At 36.4% G+C, this 17,528-nt stretch overlaps 1 protein-coding gene across 1 annotated transcript; it reads left to right on the top strand.

Moving 5' to 3' along the window:
• The first annotated feature begins 1,250 nt into the window (after positions 1-1,250).
• Positions 1,251-4,127, top strand: MEE40 (Pentatricopeptide repeat (PPR) superfamily protein). The gene has a single exon (XM_089827929.1). It carries the CDS (start codon positions 1,444-1,446, stop codon positions 3,853-3,855), a length of 2,412 nt encoding a protein of 803 aa, XP_089684055.1. The 5' UTR covers positions 1,251-1,443; the 3' UTR covers positions 3,856-4,127.
• Positions 4,128-17,528: the final 13,401 nt, after the last annotated feature.

Genomic DNA, 17,528 nt, shown 5'->3' with positions numbered 1-17,528 from the left:
TAGGTGATGAATAGAATTTTTTCAAAAAAATAAAAATGAAACAAAGATTCATTTGGGATGGAAATGCAATATTTAATTTTAACACTACAAAAACCAAAGTAATACACATAATTTGACAAAGATGAAGAACATTTGTATATATTCATATTTTCTCTAGATAAATGTTATGTAACTTTATTTTGTCAAATGGAGGAGTTTTTTTAATTCATTTTCCTATCTAAAATACAAAATTACATTTACAGTGCTTAAATTTAGAGGCACCTATTGCCAAAGATGTTGGATATAATTTTGATCTTTACTTTTGTATAATTATTCTAATTTAAAATTATAATAAATATTATATTTGTGAATGGGATGAACTCAAATTAAAGGTAAGAATAATCAATATTAAAATTGTATGTGTACAAATCCTAGTCAAACCAACCAATCGTTAATATGGCTAGAGAATAAGATGAAATATTTTTACAAAGTAAATATTCAATGCATTTGTCAACTAGTCTAACTTGTATTAGTCAATAGAAATTTATACATGTCTTATTTTATTTTATTTCTACAATAAGATGATATATTGTGTGCATTTCAAACTGCTAAGTTGTCTATTTCATAAAAGAAATGACAATTAGAGGGGTAAGGAGATATAAGGAAGGATAGGGGGAGAGAGACTTGGGGAAGTTAATAAGATGAATAATATGAAGAGAAAATGATACAAAACATAAGGATGAAAAATTAGCAAGAGAGTGTGTATGTGTATGAGGGAGATAAATATGAAGGGAAATATAAAGAAGGAGGTAGCAAGAGGGAGAGAAATAAGAGGAGAAGAGAGGATAGTAGCGAGATGCAGAGACATAGTGATAAAGAAATGTGAGTAATAGATTGTATATAGATAGATACATAGAGAAGATCAAAGAGTAGTAGATAAAATAGCATATAGATAATGAGAAGTGAATGGTAAAGATGGGGGTAAGATAAATAAAGGCAGGGAGGGAGAAATGAGTGTATGTGTGTACAAGAAAGGTATAAAGGAAAGTATATGGAGGTAGATAGGGAAGGTGTGTGTAGTAAAGGGAGACATGTAGATATTTAAAAAGGGAGATATAGAAATATAGAGTAAAATAAAAAGGAAGAGATTAGATAGGATGAGGTAGAGACAATTTTAAATTACCAATTTCAAATAGCTACGTTGTCCATTTCTGATAGGAAATGATAGATAGAGGGATATATATAGTTATAATCAAGGATAAATAAGAGGATATTAATTTGCTTTATCACTCATTAACCCCATATCGTTGCATTTTTGGTCAGGCTTCGTAACGAGAGGATGTTCTTTCGCCAAAGGGCAAATGAAGTCCTTATTTTATCAATTCCAGAAACTCCCCAATCCGCTCATTCGCACATCTGATGTGGGTGGTCTAAAAACAGGAGGTACACATAGCAGCAGCATCTATGGCTTCTACTATCGTTTACCACAGCAGTCCTGTTGTCCATCCCCACTTCTCAACCAGTACTAGGTCTCCTTCCCACCACTTCAAACCCTCGAAATCCCTCCACTCATCTGCCATAAATGAGCTCACCTCTTCATCATCGTCTTCATCCACGCTGCCTACGATGCAAATCAATCCAACCGCCGAGTCTGCAATTGCCTTCCAACTGTACCCAAACTCTACTTCAGAAGCCCTACTCAGAACCCTCAGAAGAGAAAAGGACCCACTGGAGTCCCTGAAAATTCTGCAATGCGCTACAAGACAAGAGGATTATTCTCCCCACCCTTCAGTCTACGAATTTTTGATCGATTCCCTGGGATCTGCAGGCTATTTTGAACAAATGCGACTCGTCTTCAGCTTAATGAGCTCGAATAAGTGCTACCCCACAAGGAGAGCCTTCCGCAGCATGATTAGGAGCTACGCAAATGCTCACAAGGTGAACGAGGCCCTTGGAGTCCTTAAAGAAATGGAGGTAATGTTACTCCAACCCGATACCCAATTTTACAATTATTTGCTCAATTTCCTTGTAAATGAGAAAAAGCTTAACATGGCGAAGTCACTGTATGCCGAAATGGGGTCTGCCGGGGTTGAACCGAACACTCAGACCTTAGATATTTTGATCAAAGGTCTCTGCAAGGCTAATCAGATGAGCTCTGCACTGAATTTGTTGGAGCAGATGTCATCTAAGCATGGTTTGATCCCTAATACTGCTACTTATGGCATTCTCATTCATGGGTTTATTCAAAGGGATATGATAGAAGATGCCTTGGAATTATGGAAGAAAATGAATTCAACTGGGTGTATTCCGAGCCATAAAACATGCAATACCCTGTTACATGGGTTCTGCAAGCAGGGTAGGGTGGAGGAGGCGATCTTGCTTCTGGAGGAGATGCGTGGAATCGGGTTCTGCCCTGATAAAATGGCGTTGAATATTCTAATCAATGGATTCTGCAAAGCTGGAAACCCAAACAAGGCTTCGTGCCTGCTTAAGCTAATGATCAACGATGGTTTCGAGCCTAATGTATGTACATATAATACTTTGATTTCGGGTCTGAGTAGAATAGGAAAGTTCCCAGAGGCAAGAAGGCTTCTGGATGAAATGATTACGAAGAACTGTGTTCCAGACTTAGTTACATATAATAGCGTGATCAACGCAATGTGCAAGGAGGGGAAGTTGGAAGAAGCCACTGAGCTTTTCAATGATCTAACTAGTAAGGGGCACAAACCTGATGTTTATACTTACAATACCTTATTGTATGGGCTTAGCAAGTTTGGAAAAATCGATGCTATGATGAAGTTCATCGATGATATGCTTTCCAGGGGTTGCATTCCAGACAATGTGACGTATAATGTGTTGATGTGGAGGCTATGCAGGGAGGGAAAGTTGTATAAAGCAATGCGTGTCCTGCGACAAATGCAGGCTAAGGGATGCTCTGCTGATACTGTTACTTATAACACTGTAATTGATGGTCTTTGCAAGCGAGGCAGAATTCAAGAGGCAGAAGTGCTATTTCACGAAATGCAGGCCAAGGGATGCGATCCTGATTCTGTTACTTATAACACTCTAATTGATGGTCTTTGCAAGCGAGGTAAAATTCAAGAGGCAGAAGTGCTATTTGATGAAATGGACGATCGTGGAGTTGTGGCAACTACGTTTACCTACAATTCCCTTATTAATGGCCTCTGTCAAGCTCAAAGAGTTGAAGAAGCAACCGAGCTTGTTGATGACATGCTTGTTCAGGGACTCGTTCCTGATAAAGTAACATTCAATAGCATCCTTGCAGCTTATTGTACTAAGGGTAATATAGACAAGGCCACAGATATAGTTCAGATGATGATTTCCAATGGTTGCGAACCAGATGCCATTACATATGGCAGTCTTATTAATGGGCTCTGCAAAACTGGGAGATATAAGACTGCCCTTAAGATTTTGCAAACAATGCCCCTTAAAGGGATGATGCCCGAAGCAGAAGCCTATAACCCCATCTTTCAATGTCTTTGCAGGCAGTATAAGATACAAGAAGCTATGGTGATTTACAGAGAGATGTTGCAGAAAGGTGTTATTCCAAATGATGTGACATATAATATTCTTTTCAGAGGACTCTGCTATGGAGGCGGTCCTATAGGAGAAGCAATAGAATTTCTTGAAAATATGATGGAGAAGGGTTTCTTTCCACATTTGTCAACTTTTATAGTACTTGTTGAGGCTCTGTACTTATTAGGAAGGGCGAAGACTATAGTAAGACTGGTAAATCTGGCTATGCAGAAATTCTGTTTAGAAGACAAAGAAATGGATATGGTAAATGGACCTCTCATGACAGGTAACGTACAGGATGCAATGATTATTTTGGGCCAATTGTTGAATAAAAAATAATTCACGAACTTCAATTTCTTATGCAACCGTGATAACAAAATCCTGACGAAAAGGAAAACTATCTTTGTTAGAGTTTGGTGCCACACTAGAAAGCCCCTGCTTGTTATCAACGAAGCATTTAGCTGGAGGGAGTTGAGATATATAAGGTCGTTCTATCTCACCATATTATCAAGTAATGGCATCATTTTATGACTACATTAGCTTGGACTTGATTATTGTATTCTTAAATCAATCTAATTCAATGAGTAACAGAGATGTTGATTTTCATGGCTTCTTGGGTCTCAGGTTATATCTTTCCTACTGGAATATTGTTTGCAATGGTTATGGGAACATTGACGTGTACATACTCACAAATGATAAGTCATACATAACACAAACATGCATCTTTAAGTTCATTTGTTTGACAGGGATCTTGCATATTCATTAAACGAAAGTGATCCATAGCTTAGCTGAAAAGTCCCTATATATTATGACATACAATTCTTGTTGAAACCTGAAACTGGAATTGTACTTGAATTCAAATTCCATGATGTTGGTTGAGAAATCAAATAGTTTACAGTAGTCTGCTCATCTTGTCTTTGGATGGGGCACATGGCATGAATATGGAACATCAAGTCTGGGATCAGTATTTTGGAAATTGCCCAAATAGATTAGATGATAAGGACACTGTTATGGATGTAGGTATATATATATATATATATAATATAATGCAGTTGCATATTTTACAAAGGATGCAAATTATACTTTTCTATATACATGTTGTGTTGTACCGAAAGTGATGCAGGAGCAGTAATGTTTGTAATTGCCTGGTAGATAGAATGACAAATGTTCAAGATATCTTTTATGAAGATTAAGAATCTGAAATTGAAACACAATAAAGTGGGAAGGCATCGGTTATTTTGTGCTTGAACAAATGCAGTCTAGAAATGGTATGTGTTTTACTAAATTAGGGGAAAATGAGGTCACGTGGGATTAGTGGTTTAGAAATAAAGAAGAGATTTGGGGGGAATGTGGGGCTGATAAGGAATGAGAGTGTGAGTGAAGAGTGGGGGTGCTGCATTAGGAAGACAAGGGAGCCAGAAGGGAACTAAGTAGCGACTAGCCTAATGTGAGTTAGGCACGGTTAGCCTCAGAGGAAAGAGCTATGTAAAGAGGAATATCAGAGTAAAGAGGAATGACGGGGTACAGATGCAAAGGTAGTTGGAAATATAGAGAGCAATGAAGACTGGCTGTGTAAGAGGATTCTGAATGAAGCTACAAGGGTATCAAATGAGTGCATTGAGCTGTAGATGAGATTAGGTTGATTAATGTGTAAACAAAAGAGTTAATAAAGAGGGAGAGGGGCCAACTGATTTGTAATTCGTTTTGCATTTGAGTTTATGTTGATGAATTGAGTAATGTGGGAATTGTTGTTTTGGTTGCAATCTTTGTGTGGTCAGTTCAATCCGAGGCTGAGTGGATTTGTGTTTTGCGAGGCAAGGTTGCCTTTAATACAGAGCTAAAGATTCTGAAAGTGCAGACAAATTGAGCTTGTGGGTATTATGAAAAATGTATATGCAAGAGGAGCACCGAGTAATTGCAGTACAGGTGGAGTTTAAAGTGGAGGAAGAAATCTTTCAGATTCTATTCGTGGTGATACTTGAGTAGGCAACTTTAGGCCCCGTTTGGTTGCTGGAATATGAGTGGAATAGGAAAAGGAAATTAGAATATGTTTAGAGACTTGAGTAGGCAAATTTATTACAATAAGAATTTAGAAGAGGTTTTGCTCGAAGGAAGAACACGAGAGTGAAGAAGATGAAGCAACAAAAAATAACATTAATACAAGTGGTGAAAACGATGCAACAGTAGCAACAACTGCTAATGATCCTTTGGTGAGGGTGTTGTCAAGAATAGGAAAGAGATCAAAGATGATATTTCTGTATTCAGTGGAAATCTGAATCCAGAAGAGTTAATTGATTGGATAAGTACTTTGAATTTGAAAAACTCGAGTAGCTTGATAGTACGTGATTAGCAAAGGCCAGGTTGAAGGGACATGCTTCTATTTGGCGGAAAGAGGCGTAGTTTGAAAGAGGAAGAAAAGGTAAAGACAACACTACTAAATATGATGGGCAATGAAACTTGGAGATGCATCTGCCTCCTGGGTTGCATCTCGGAGCTGTAGACTGTTGTGCATTCCCACACCACTGCCCCATCAAAATGGGGGCCCCTTTCTTTGCATTCCTGTTGCGTTATTGGGAGAGCATTCGAAATCCTTTTGTCACAGCCAATTCCGCCTTAAGAGTATGGAGTTAGAATTTTAGAAAATCCTCTGTCCGTTGTATCCAAACCTAATAATTTTCTTTTGGGTCGAATTCCACTCTGTTGAGATGATTTTATCTTCCCAACAACCAAATTTCGCCCCTCAATTTGCACAATAAGAGAAATAGAATTTATTAGTGGAGGATTTTATTGCGGGAGGATTTGATTTTTTTCTTCCCAGCTTCACAGTTCCGGCTTATCCCTAGATTTGTTTATTTATAATAACTTTAGAACTTTTTTAATTTAATAATTTTAGAAGGTTCTTTTTTTAAGTTAATTTTTTTTTTAATTTTTTAATTTTTATTTTTGGGTAAGTTGGGTCTGCTCCTTATAAGGAGTCATGACCCACCCTTAGGCAGGGGTCCCATGAGGGAAGCTTGGGCTCTATTTTTAAGGAAATGGAGCCTCCATGAAATTTTTTCTTGGAGGCTAAAGGATTATTTAGAATCTTTTCCACCAAATAGGAGCCCCTATGTTTTAGACCTCTTAACTTGAGTGGGTGAAAATGGGTGAAAATGGGGTGGGGCTGGAAATAGCTTCACTAGCTTAGGAAAACTTTGTGCCACATGTCAACAAATAAAAGAAAATTTGAAAAGAAAAGAAATATTTTTTATTTTATTTGATATTTTAAATTTAAAATCCTCCAGACTTTTAGGAATTCAAAAAATTAAGCTATAATACATTTTATGATTCATGAGACCATTTAGTGTTAAACATCTCTAAACAATCTCAGTTGTGACTACTTTATTTTTTAGGAAGCCCCTCTCCATGGGATCCAACCCTAGCATATCCTATATAAGAGAGGTGGGTTATTTTATTTTACAGCTTCAAATGTGCAATGAATCTCTTTTATTGCGTTTTGACTTAGGGATTTAAAATTTAAGAAATTTAATATGGTTCTTCATAATTGGGGCATTTCTTTATATTATCATTTTTCCTCTGTTTTTTAGTTATTATTTTTCTTATATTAAATAATTGATATATCAAAGGGGAAAAATAAAATTAATGTTTTTCTCCCAAGTGCCATGAGGATTTTAATTAGATTATTTCTTTTAATTTGAACTCTTATTTTAGGAGGCTAGTAAATTTAATTTGAGATTGAATTGTTATTTAATTAACAAGAACAATTTTAGCTTTTTTATTTTCTTTACTTAGAGAAGATTTTAAAAGGCTCTTTTCAAATCGTTAGTAATAAAATTCACAAACATACCAATTAATAAACTCTAGCCTATTTTTTGAATTCAAATCATCTGAATTTTAATTCTAGAGTGCTAATCAAAGGATTTTGTTTTGGTAGGAAGCATTTTGGGAGCAAGCCCAGATGATTAAAGAGGGAGAAGCAAGGAGATGTTTGAGACTTCGAGTGGAAGCAAGGAGACAGTTCAAGCTTGAGAACTTTTAGATGAGAGAAAGTTTCAAGTCATCATAGTGGAATTCAAATATGAATCAAGACTAAGGAGGGATCCTAGAAAGAAGAAGAGTCAAAGTCTACGAGTGGAAAATTTTCTTTTCAAGTTAGATTTCCTCAAGAAATCTAGGCTTCTAAGTGTTCCCACAACACAAAGATATCACCAAGTTCACGAGTACAACCAAATTTAGGTCAAGCTATGAGATACGAGTAAACAATCGTGCAATGCAATGAGAACATTTCAAGGGATGTAAAATACTCAACATAAGAAGTAATTTGGGAATATGAACCATCGCATTCATCCTCAAGAAATCTTGGAAAAGTTAATTAAAGTTGGAAAGTTAATCACAGGGAAACAATTCAAGCTCGAGGACTTTTAGATGGTAGGAAGTTTCAAGTCATCATAGTGGATTTCATATTTGAATCAAGATTAGGGAGGGATACTAGAAAGAAGAAGAATCAAAATCTAGGAGTTGAAAAATTTCTTTTCAACTTAGATTTCCTGAGGAAATTCAAGTTTATATTGAGGGATACCATCACACGAAGATATCACCAAGTTCATGAGTACAACCAAATTCATGTCAAGCTTTGAGATACAAGTAAAAACTTGAGTCATGCAATGAGAACATTTCAAGGGATGGAAAAAAACTCAACAAATGAAGTAATTTGGGAATATGAACCATCACAATCATCATCGAAATTGAATTTTGGAAGAGCTAATCAAAGTTAGAAAGTTGAACAAAGTTGAGTATTAAGGATTAAATTGATCTACAAGATAACAATGAAGAGGTGGCTTCGGGTTGTCTTTACCAATAAGAAAATTTCAAATTCAAGCACCATCAATGAAGTTATGTCAAGTCTCATATTCTCTCATTGGCTATCAAAAGTTCTATAATTTTCTTATTGGCCCATGATTGGTGCGCTTATGTAATTGGTTGGAATTTTGGCAACCTTTTATAAGGGTTTGTGGGATCAAATCTTAACCCTTGATCTCTAATTGATCTTGGTCATTCATTGTAATTGGACATCTATAAAAGGCAAGTCCTTCTCATTTGTAATTCATTAGTTTCAGGAGGTGGGATAAGAGAGCTAGAGTAGAGTAGGCTAGCTAAGGAGAGACTTGATCAAATTGTTGCTATGATGCTTTCAAAGTAATGGATAGTTCATTGTTGGTTTTTCATGGTGAATTACTTATTGCATTGAAGTGTTGTGTGGTTTCCTCAATTTTTCACTTGGAGTAGATTTATTTTCATGTTGAAGTAGTTTAGTTAGATGAAAGTATTTGTGGATGTGTATTTGATCACCTCAAACAAATCAAGGCCACTAGCCTCTTGCTGATTTTAAGTGTCTTGTGTGATGAGCCAATGAAAACACCCAACTTCAATTGATCTTCAATCTTTGGCTTGCATCTAGATGATGGTGTTGGAGAGGATATCATTGTGAAAACCATTTGCGTAGTCCTTAGAAGCTTGCACTAGATGGGTGGAGTCATTAATTAAGATGTGTCTAGTAGAGTTCAAGCTCATCCCCAATTCCTTTTATTCATAGTTAGAAGTAGAAGTAGAAGTAGAAGTAGAAGTTATCAATTTCAGTTGGAGTTGAGTTGAAAAGTTGGAAAATCAAACTACATTTTCTTTGCACATTGTGAAGCAAAATCACCAGGAGTGCAAGAGTTGAGATCCCTTGATTAAATAGTGTAAGTCCCTTTATGATAACCATTATATCAGATCACAAAACTAAGTGAAGTTGAAAATTAAGAAGGAACCTTGAAGCCATTTCACTATCTTGCTTTGCAAGCTTAGCATGATAGATGACCTTATATCAAGAAAGGATTGAGTGTTTGGTGTTTCTCCCCGAAATTATCAAGTATTTGTTTCACATCACAAACCAATGGCACACACCTTGCAACAACCCCCTCACCTCCAACACAAGTACGAGGTTTGAACCTATACCCTAGGCTCTGATACCAACCGTTGGTTTTCATTGCACCAAAAGATTGACCTATTAATGCCCAATACAACCACTAGACTTATAGACCACCTGAGATGGTCAAGTCATATCTCAAACCCAAGTGTTGTGTTGCACATGACAAGGAGATGAAGGGTGTACATGTTGCAACACTTGGTAATATGACACCCATTTTGCAGTCACTTTTTTCCAGATTCCCTAGCTCACAAAAATATTATTTTTTCTTTCCTTTTATTTGGTGCACATCGTGTAGGATATAACAAATAATTATTTTACTTTTTAATCTTTAGCAAGAGTCAACTAGCATAATGCATCATGCTAGATCTATTTGACTCTCCTTTCTCTAACATGACTCATGGTATGTACCCTCACCAAACCTAGAAGTCATTTCTCTTTTTATGGCTCTTAATAAGTAGCACTTACTAGACCTCAATTTCATACCCTTGCTCTTGCATGCTCTATACATATATGTAACCTATGTTGACAATGTTGCTCCTTTATATTGAACTTTTAGACTAAAAATATCACAAGTCCTATGAGCTTGATGTTATCTTGTCTCTTTGATAAGTTGGTGAAATTCTTTTAATGTAATTTTGTGCTCTAATGAAACCAAGTGGAAGGTTGTATTCCCACTAAATATGGGGGCTAAATATAGTGCCATAAATTATATCCTCATACAATTTCACACCCATTTTTGGCTCACTTTAATGATCATCCCTTGTGCCCCTTATTTTTGATTATTTGTGCTCATCCCATAGCCAAATTCAGATTCTTAGCACAGTCATGATCTCACCACCCTTGATTTTGTTTTTAAATTCTAGGACTATGACACCTAGCATCCTAGTCTAGCCTTTTTCGACCCAAATTTGAACCTCTAACTATTAGGAAAATCAAGAGAAGGAAAGTGCTATTTGACGTGATGTCAGACACTGTCAAAATTTAAACATAAGACATGTGAAGTTACAACTTCCTCCACCTTGTTTGTATATTTTCTTACAAGTGAATACTCCTCTCATTTCAATCAAATGCTTTTAATTCAACAATATCAAGGCAATAAAAGAGAGTTTTAATGTTAAGCATCTCAAGTATTTAAGTTCAAGAATCATGATCAAGTTTGTGTTTCTCCTTGAACGGATATGACTCCTATTAAGCAATGACAACCTTTCATGATGGCTCCAAGGCAACATGTTCATAGCAAAGGTACCAATTCTCAATTGAAGCATTTCCTTAAACTTTTAAGCTTCTACCCTACCAAGGGTAAGCTCTCTCACATCATATTAAAGTTGTATGGGAGGTTAATTACTACCCAAGGTTTGACTTAGGAAAGCCCCTTTAAAGTTCAACATTGTTCCCTATTTTTTTGATTAGGTTACAAATCTGACCATTGAGTGTTACAAAAATTCATGACATATTTTGGTTGCATTTCAAAAGTGTGATCTACAATGTGTTTTGATTCAAGATATAGTCTTGAGTTGCAATAAGCTTGTTAGGACTAAGGCACCTAAATAGTCCAACACTTTCAAACTCAAATTCCTTTTTGTATCTTATTTCAATATATCTACTTCTATGTATGTTTTTAGATTTGTTTTTGTTTTGATTAAGTAAAAACAGGTTTTGAAAGGACCCAAAAATAAATGGACAAGAAAGATATAACAATTAGAATCTTAAAACAACTGTGGAGAACCACCCAATTAACTAGAGGGACACACTAATGTTCCCAACATGAGTGCAAACAACCCAAGTCAAACATAGACCATCAAGATTTACATTTTGGTCTCTTCTTTTCAGACCATAAAGCCATGTCAAATGAAGGTTTTTAATTAGATTTGTTTTTGTTTGTTTATGTTGAATGTTGTTGATTTCCTAGCACCTTACCTTGTTCTTGTATCATTTATTGTCATCGTCAAATCCAATCATATCAAGTCTAAAAAGGGAATAATCCTCAACAATGTTGAGCTCTCCTAAGAGAATGAAGTTAGGCTTAATTGGCTTTCTCCCAGTGAAATAGAAACGTGGTGTGGATGTTTAAGCTAATTGAACTCTCATGTATTTCTCCCCATTTCATTTATAAAAGCAAAGGACCACGTGGAACAATAATTTACACCATGACTTGTGTTTTTACATATAGTAGAATGGAATTGAATCATATCTAAAGTCTTATAACACATCAACTCATTAACATTTAAATGATAAAATAACATGTACAAATGTGGGCCCAATAGTTAAAAACCCTAAGTTCACCCTCTAATCAAAACAAATTCTAAAAAGTAAAAATACTTCACATTTCATTTAGTTAACTTCTAATGTTATCATGTCAAAGTGTATGTTCATTAACTTCTACCCAACTTTTTGGCCCAAAATATTGTAAACCCACCCACAACAACATTACTCTCTTCCAGGAGGGATGAATTTTGGTTAAAGGCAAACATTCAAAGAGGTTCCCTTCTCATTCTCCTCCTAATGCCCACAAGGTTGGGGCTAAGAGGAAGCCTTAATTTTGTAATCCTTTTATTTTGTAAGGTGGTCAGTCTATTAAGGGCTCAATCTTTCCTTGACCACCAGTTTCTGTAGGTGGTGGTTGTGAGGTGTTTGGCACCTCCTATTTTGTGATTATTTTGTTGCATCTCTACCTCATTTCTCTTTGTTGAGCTTACTATAAATCTTTCATTTTTGGTTTGCACGTTGGCACCTACTTTGTATTTGGGTTTCAGGGCCCCCTCAAAACCTATTTTCTTAATAAAATACATTACTCTCTTGCACAAACTTGCTAGAGCATTTTCCCTATGAAAATAAATAAGTTCCTTTACTAAGTTGTGTGAATGTAATGACCTATAGATGCAAATTTTCTCCATCATATCTCCAATAGTTGTGTTGCTTCTCTACCTTGACTATGTCGCTTACAACGTCCTTGTAAATCATGTATATGGGTTGTGGCATTAGGGATCATTTCATACCAAATGTTTGCAATATTTTGGTTGCAAGCTTGTGCTAGGTTCATCAGGTCCACTAGCCAAACCATCTTACATATAGCATATGGATGTGATGTAGGAGCATCTTAGGTTGTTGACAATCTTGCATCATTTTTGTGGAGTTTTGTTCATGTTAGCCAATCTCGATGATTGAGTGTGTAGTTCGTCAATTGTGCTTCCCAACATGTGTGATCTTGGCATCGCAAAGAAGACCAATCATGGATCATTATTCTATGATCATCCATCTTATGATTTTGTATTCATTGAATTCCAATACAATTTCCTCTGGGACTTTGTTCTTTAATAGAACTTAGAGCAGTGATTGGAATTTTGTTTGTGTGATGGTTGTTCTTGAGTGCAATTATTCGTGGCTCTTTGTAGTTATTCTTGAATAATGTGTAGACCTATATCCTGGCCCATGCATCCTTATATGCTTTGTGATTTGATTGCTCCTCTTAACTTTGGGTTAGATCTATTTGTGTAATGTGTTTTCTTGTTATTAAGAAAAGTGATTTGTTTTGGGTCGACATGTTGAAGGTTATGTACAAATGTGTAGTAGAGTGTCTTGAGGGCATGAGTAGGAGAGGAGAAGGCAGATGGCTAGTAGATGTTATCTCTTGGGTCCTGAGGGATCGTGAGGAAGATCTGAGATTGATTTCCTTTTGTAGTGGTTGTTATCAGGAAGTTGATGTACTTGGGTACCTTTTGATAATGAAAGTGTTTATTTTCAATTGCATCTTTTTTATTCTATGTTTTACTCATTGTTACAAGGTTTGGACAACTTCTTTAGGGCCCATTTCGCTGTTGGAATAGAAATCAGGAATGGGAATAGGAATTGGGATTTGGAATGGGAATTGAGAATTGCAATTCTATACTCGTTTGGTTTGACAAAACCAAAAATTGAATTGCAATTGAAATTGATGGTATTTTTGGAGCGGACTTTGAAATTGAACAAGAGGAGCACAATGTGTATTTATCTGACCATCAATGGGGACAACTACAAGGGGTTGGGCGATGGTGGCTAGTGGATGTGCATTGTGTCTGTCGGAAGCAGTTTCAACATTACGCAATAGCCGTGGAAGCATCCAAATTTGGCAACTTTTAACAATCTATTGACAACAACCAATGTTGCAGGGGAGATTAATAACCGGAGCTTGCTAACAATCTTCACATTGTCGAATGCGTAGCTAAAGCCCTTCATTTCTAGCTTTGGTAATATGTTGACGCATGAGGTTTTAGATGTATTGTGGTACCATGTTTTGTTGGAGTACCTAGATTAGGATCGGCTCCAGCAGATGACCATGGCAGGGATGCTAGTGACAAAATTGTACCAGACGATAGGCAGAGCCCCTGACAACACGAACATCATGAACATCACCACCAATAGTGGCCAGGTCATCTGCGTATAAACTCTCAGAATGTAATCGTCTGAGTTGACATTGAAATCTATTGAAAATTTGCCTAACAAAATCAATCCGCCATTAATGTAAATCGACTCTTTTTCCATTCCAAATATCCAAAAATTGGGTAGAAAACTTATAGAAATTTGCAAGGATGTATCTTGAAAATGTTAGTCTCATTAAATAGAGCTTAAAATTTTTATCAAATAAGAAAAAGTCAAAATGGAATTGGTATTGCAATTCCAATAACAACTATTTTTGTGGTTTGACATTTCTCGTTTTGGGGCCAAAATAGGAATACAAATTCCAATTCTCAATTCCAATTTGGTACACCAATTAAGAATTAAAAACAGATTCCAATTCCCAATTCCTAATCTAGTTGAATTCTCGCAAACAAACGGGCCCTTACTACTACCTTAAGTTGTACCAACTGGTATTAGAGCCAAGAGCTTGTGTTCCTCGAGGAATTGGATCTTGTTGTGAACCCTAGTTTGATTTGTTGTGGGGTTGCAAAGTGTGGATCTTATCTACAATTGCAAAGGATTTGCACACAGGATCCAAAGAAATTGAAGATGCCTCCTAGAAGAGTTAGAGGTGTTGCTAGTGAAAGTTTTAGGGCTTTGTAGAGACAAGTCCAAGCTTTGCAAGATGAATTGCGAAGGAGGATTGTATCACAATTTGATCTAGATAGTGATGAAGATTTCAAGGAAGAAGAACAATTAAAGGAAGTTGTAGGAGGTGACAGAGATCCTAAGGAAGCTGAATTTTTTAAAGCTATGTCCAATATAGGTAAGAGACCTAAAGTTGAAGTCATAACTTTTGTTCGTAGCCTTAAGCTAGAAGATTTGCTTGATTGGATTAAGGAGATGGAAGAATACTTTGAGCATGAAGAAGTATAGGATTGTGATCGAGTTTGTTCTGCAAAGACCAAGTTGAAAGGTCATGCAAGAATTTGGTGGAGAGAAGCCCAATTGGAGAGGAACAAGAGAGGCAAATAAAAGGTTGCTAAGTGGGGTAGGATGGTTCAAAAGTTGAAAAGACAATTCATACAAGTTGATTTTGAATTGGAAATGTCCAAGAAGATGTTGGGATTAAAGCAAGCCAACAAATTAGTACATGAGTACACTAAAGAGTTCTATAGGATCATGATTAGGGTTGGTTGTTTTGAAGTTGACAAGCAAAAGGTTGCTAGGTATATCTTAGGTTTGAGAACTAGTATTCAAGAGGAGTTGCTTACAGTTTGGATGATAACCATCGATGATGCTTAGCAGATGGCATTAAGGATTGAAGAGATATTGAATAAAAGATTTGATGGAAGATGTAGTAGCCAAAACAAGAGTGGTAAAGCTAGTACAACATCTTCTGGGAGTAATGTGGTGGATATTCCTAAGGAGATTGGTGAAGGATCTAGCAGTATTAGACCACTAAGGGTTACAATGGTGCACAAAGAAGAAGAGGTGAATTCAAGGGTACTTGTTCTCCGTGTGTGAAACAAGTCATAGGGCTTTTCAATGTCCTTAAAGAAGGATTACACATTTGGATAGAGGCTAAGTCAACATCAGAGGGAGAAACATTGAATGTTGTTGAAGAAGGTGAAGTCCTTATGAGTAGAAGAGTTGTTGCATATGTTAGAGAAACATTGTAGGGAAGAAATTTGTTCAAGTCCAGATGTAGATGTAAGGATAAGGTATGTAATGTTATTGTTGATGGTGGAAATTGTGCTAGCTTTTTTTTGGGGAAATGGTAAGTAAATTTAAGTTGGAAAGGAGAAGACATCCAAGTCTTTATCTGGTTAGCTGGTTGCAAGATGATTCGAAGGCTAGAGTTGATGAGCAATGCTTAGTTAATTTCAAGATTGCAGCTTATCATGATGAGATATTGTGTGATATGATGCTTGTCACCTATTGTTGGGATGACCTTGGCAATTTGATAGGCACGTGTTTAATGGTTATGCTAACACTGGTGAGACAAGGATGTTCAAAACATAAGTTGTTGCCTTTGCAAGATAACAAAAATAGCAAATGTGGAGTCAATGGTATTTGTCTTGTTGACAAATTCAAGCATGAGACTTTGGAAGTTAAGAAAAAGCTTATTCTTCGGGAACTTGAGGAGGTTAAGGCACAATTGGCATATTTGACCTCATTAGTTCAACGGATGATGGCAATGCTGAATACTAGACAACATTGTGATGTCAAAACTGGAATATAGAAGGGTTGATAAAGTGGTTTTGAAGAATTGCAGTGGTGGAAGCATAACAAGAGGCTTGTAACAGGGTTATCTATGATGTGAAGGAAGCAAGTATAACCCAGTTGTTGAATGTTACTATGGAGAGATATGAAGGGAATGTCAGACAAACTGATTTGTTGAACATGAAGAAGGGCATAAAACAAAAAGTTTAGGTTGCAGATGAAGAAGACTTGTGAATCATAAATGAGTATGTGATTCATGTTTTGAATCTTGCAAGATGTTCATGATTCTTTCTTATGGAACATCTTTTTGCTACCTAGGTCATCTGATTCAGGAGCATCTTAGGATCTTGGCAATCTTGTATCATTTTGGTGGAGTTTTGTTCATGTTCAACGTGCGTGATCTTGGCATCACAAAGAGGATTAATCGTGGATCATTGTTCTATGATCATGCATCTTATGATTTTGAATTCGTTGAATTCGAATTCATTTTCCTCGAGTAGCGTGCTCTTCATTGGAACTTGGAGCGGTGATTGGAATTTCATTTGTGCGATGGTTGTTCTTGCACACAATGATTCGTGGCTCTTTGTGGTTGTTCTCAGATCATGTGTGGACCTGAATCCTACCTTGTGCATCCTTACATGCTTTATGATTTGATCGCTTGTCTTAACTTTTGGTCAGACCTATTTGTGTAATACATTTTCTTGTTATTGGAAAAAGTGATTCTTTCTGGGTCGACCTGTTGAAGGTTGTGTATAAGAGGTAATGTAGTAGAACGTCTTGAGGACATGAGGAGGAGGGGAGAAGGCAAAGGGCCAGTAGATGTTAGCTCTTGTGTTTTGAAGAATCGTGAGGAAGATCTGAGATTCATTTCCTGTTGTAGTGGCTATAATCGGGAAGGGATTACAGTCTGGCATAATTGATGTCAGTTTGATGTAATTGGGTGCCTTCCGATAATAAAAGTGTTTGTTTCAATTGTATCTTTGTGTTTCTGCTGTGTGACTTATTGCTGCAAGGTTTGAACATCTCCTTTGGAGATTCTCTTGCCTTGAACTATACCAGGATGACAACCATTGAAAACCATCATCTGGACAATATCTGCATCTTTTATGATTTAAACCCTTGAAAGAGTTGTAGGCGTTAAGATGAACAAGTACCTTATCAAGCATCTCATCAATGATCTCAATTGCTTGTTTTCATCTTGGAATGTTACAGAGACCATCAATATAGTTATTACGAGTTCCTACAGTAGCTAAAACTCCCTGATCATCATTCTCACTCAAAACAAAAACTTCTGTTTCTTTAACTATAGCTTGCTTGAAAAGACCTTTGATGATTGTACGAGAATGTTACCAGTATTAGCAGTAAACCAGAAAGTAAATTGGAAACATTTAGAGTTGAGAAATTGATCTTTTATCCTTTCAAGACGAACAGACACATAAGA

Source organism: Cupressus sempervirens, chromosome 1 (assembly GCF_028749045.1).
Source record: "Cupressus sempervirens isolate cs-2001-9-10 chromosome 1, ASM2874904v1, whole genome shotgun sequence".
NCBI classification, from domain to species: domain Eukaryota; kingdom Viridiplantae; phylum Streptophyta; class Pinopsida; order Cupressales; family Cupressaceae; genus Cupressus; species Cupressus sempervirens.
The sequence above is the reverse complement of the archived record's forward strand: the minus strand, read 5'-3'. Positions and strand labels throughout refer to the sequence as shown.

What these genes read in the sequence shown, in the direction of transcription:
- MEE40 (XM_089827929.1), top strand. Translation starts at nt 1,444, where the DNA reads ATGGCTTCTACTATCGTTTACCACAGCAGTCCTGTTGTCCATCCCCAC.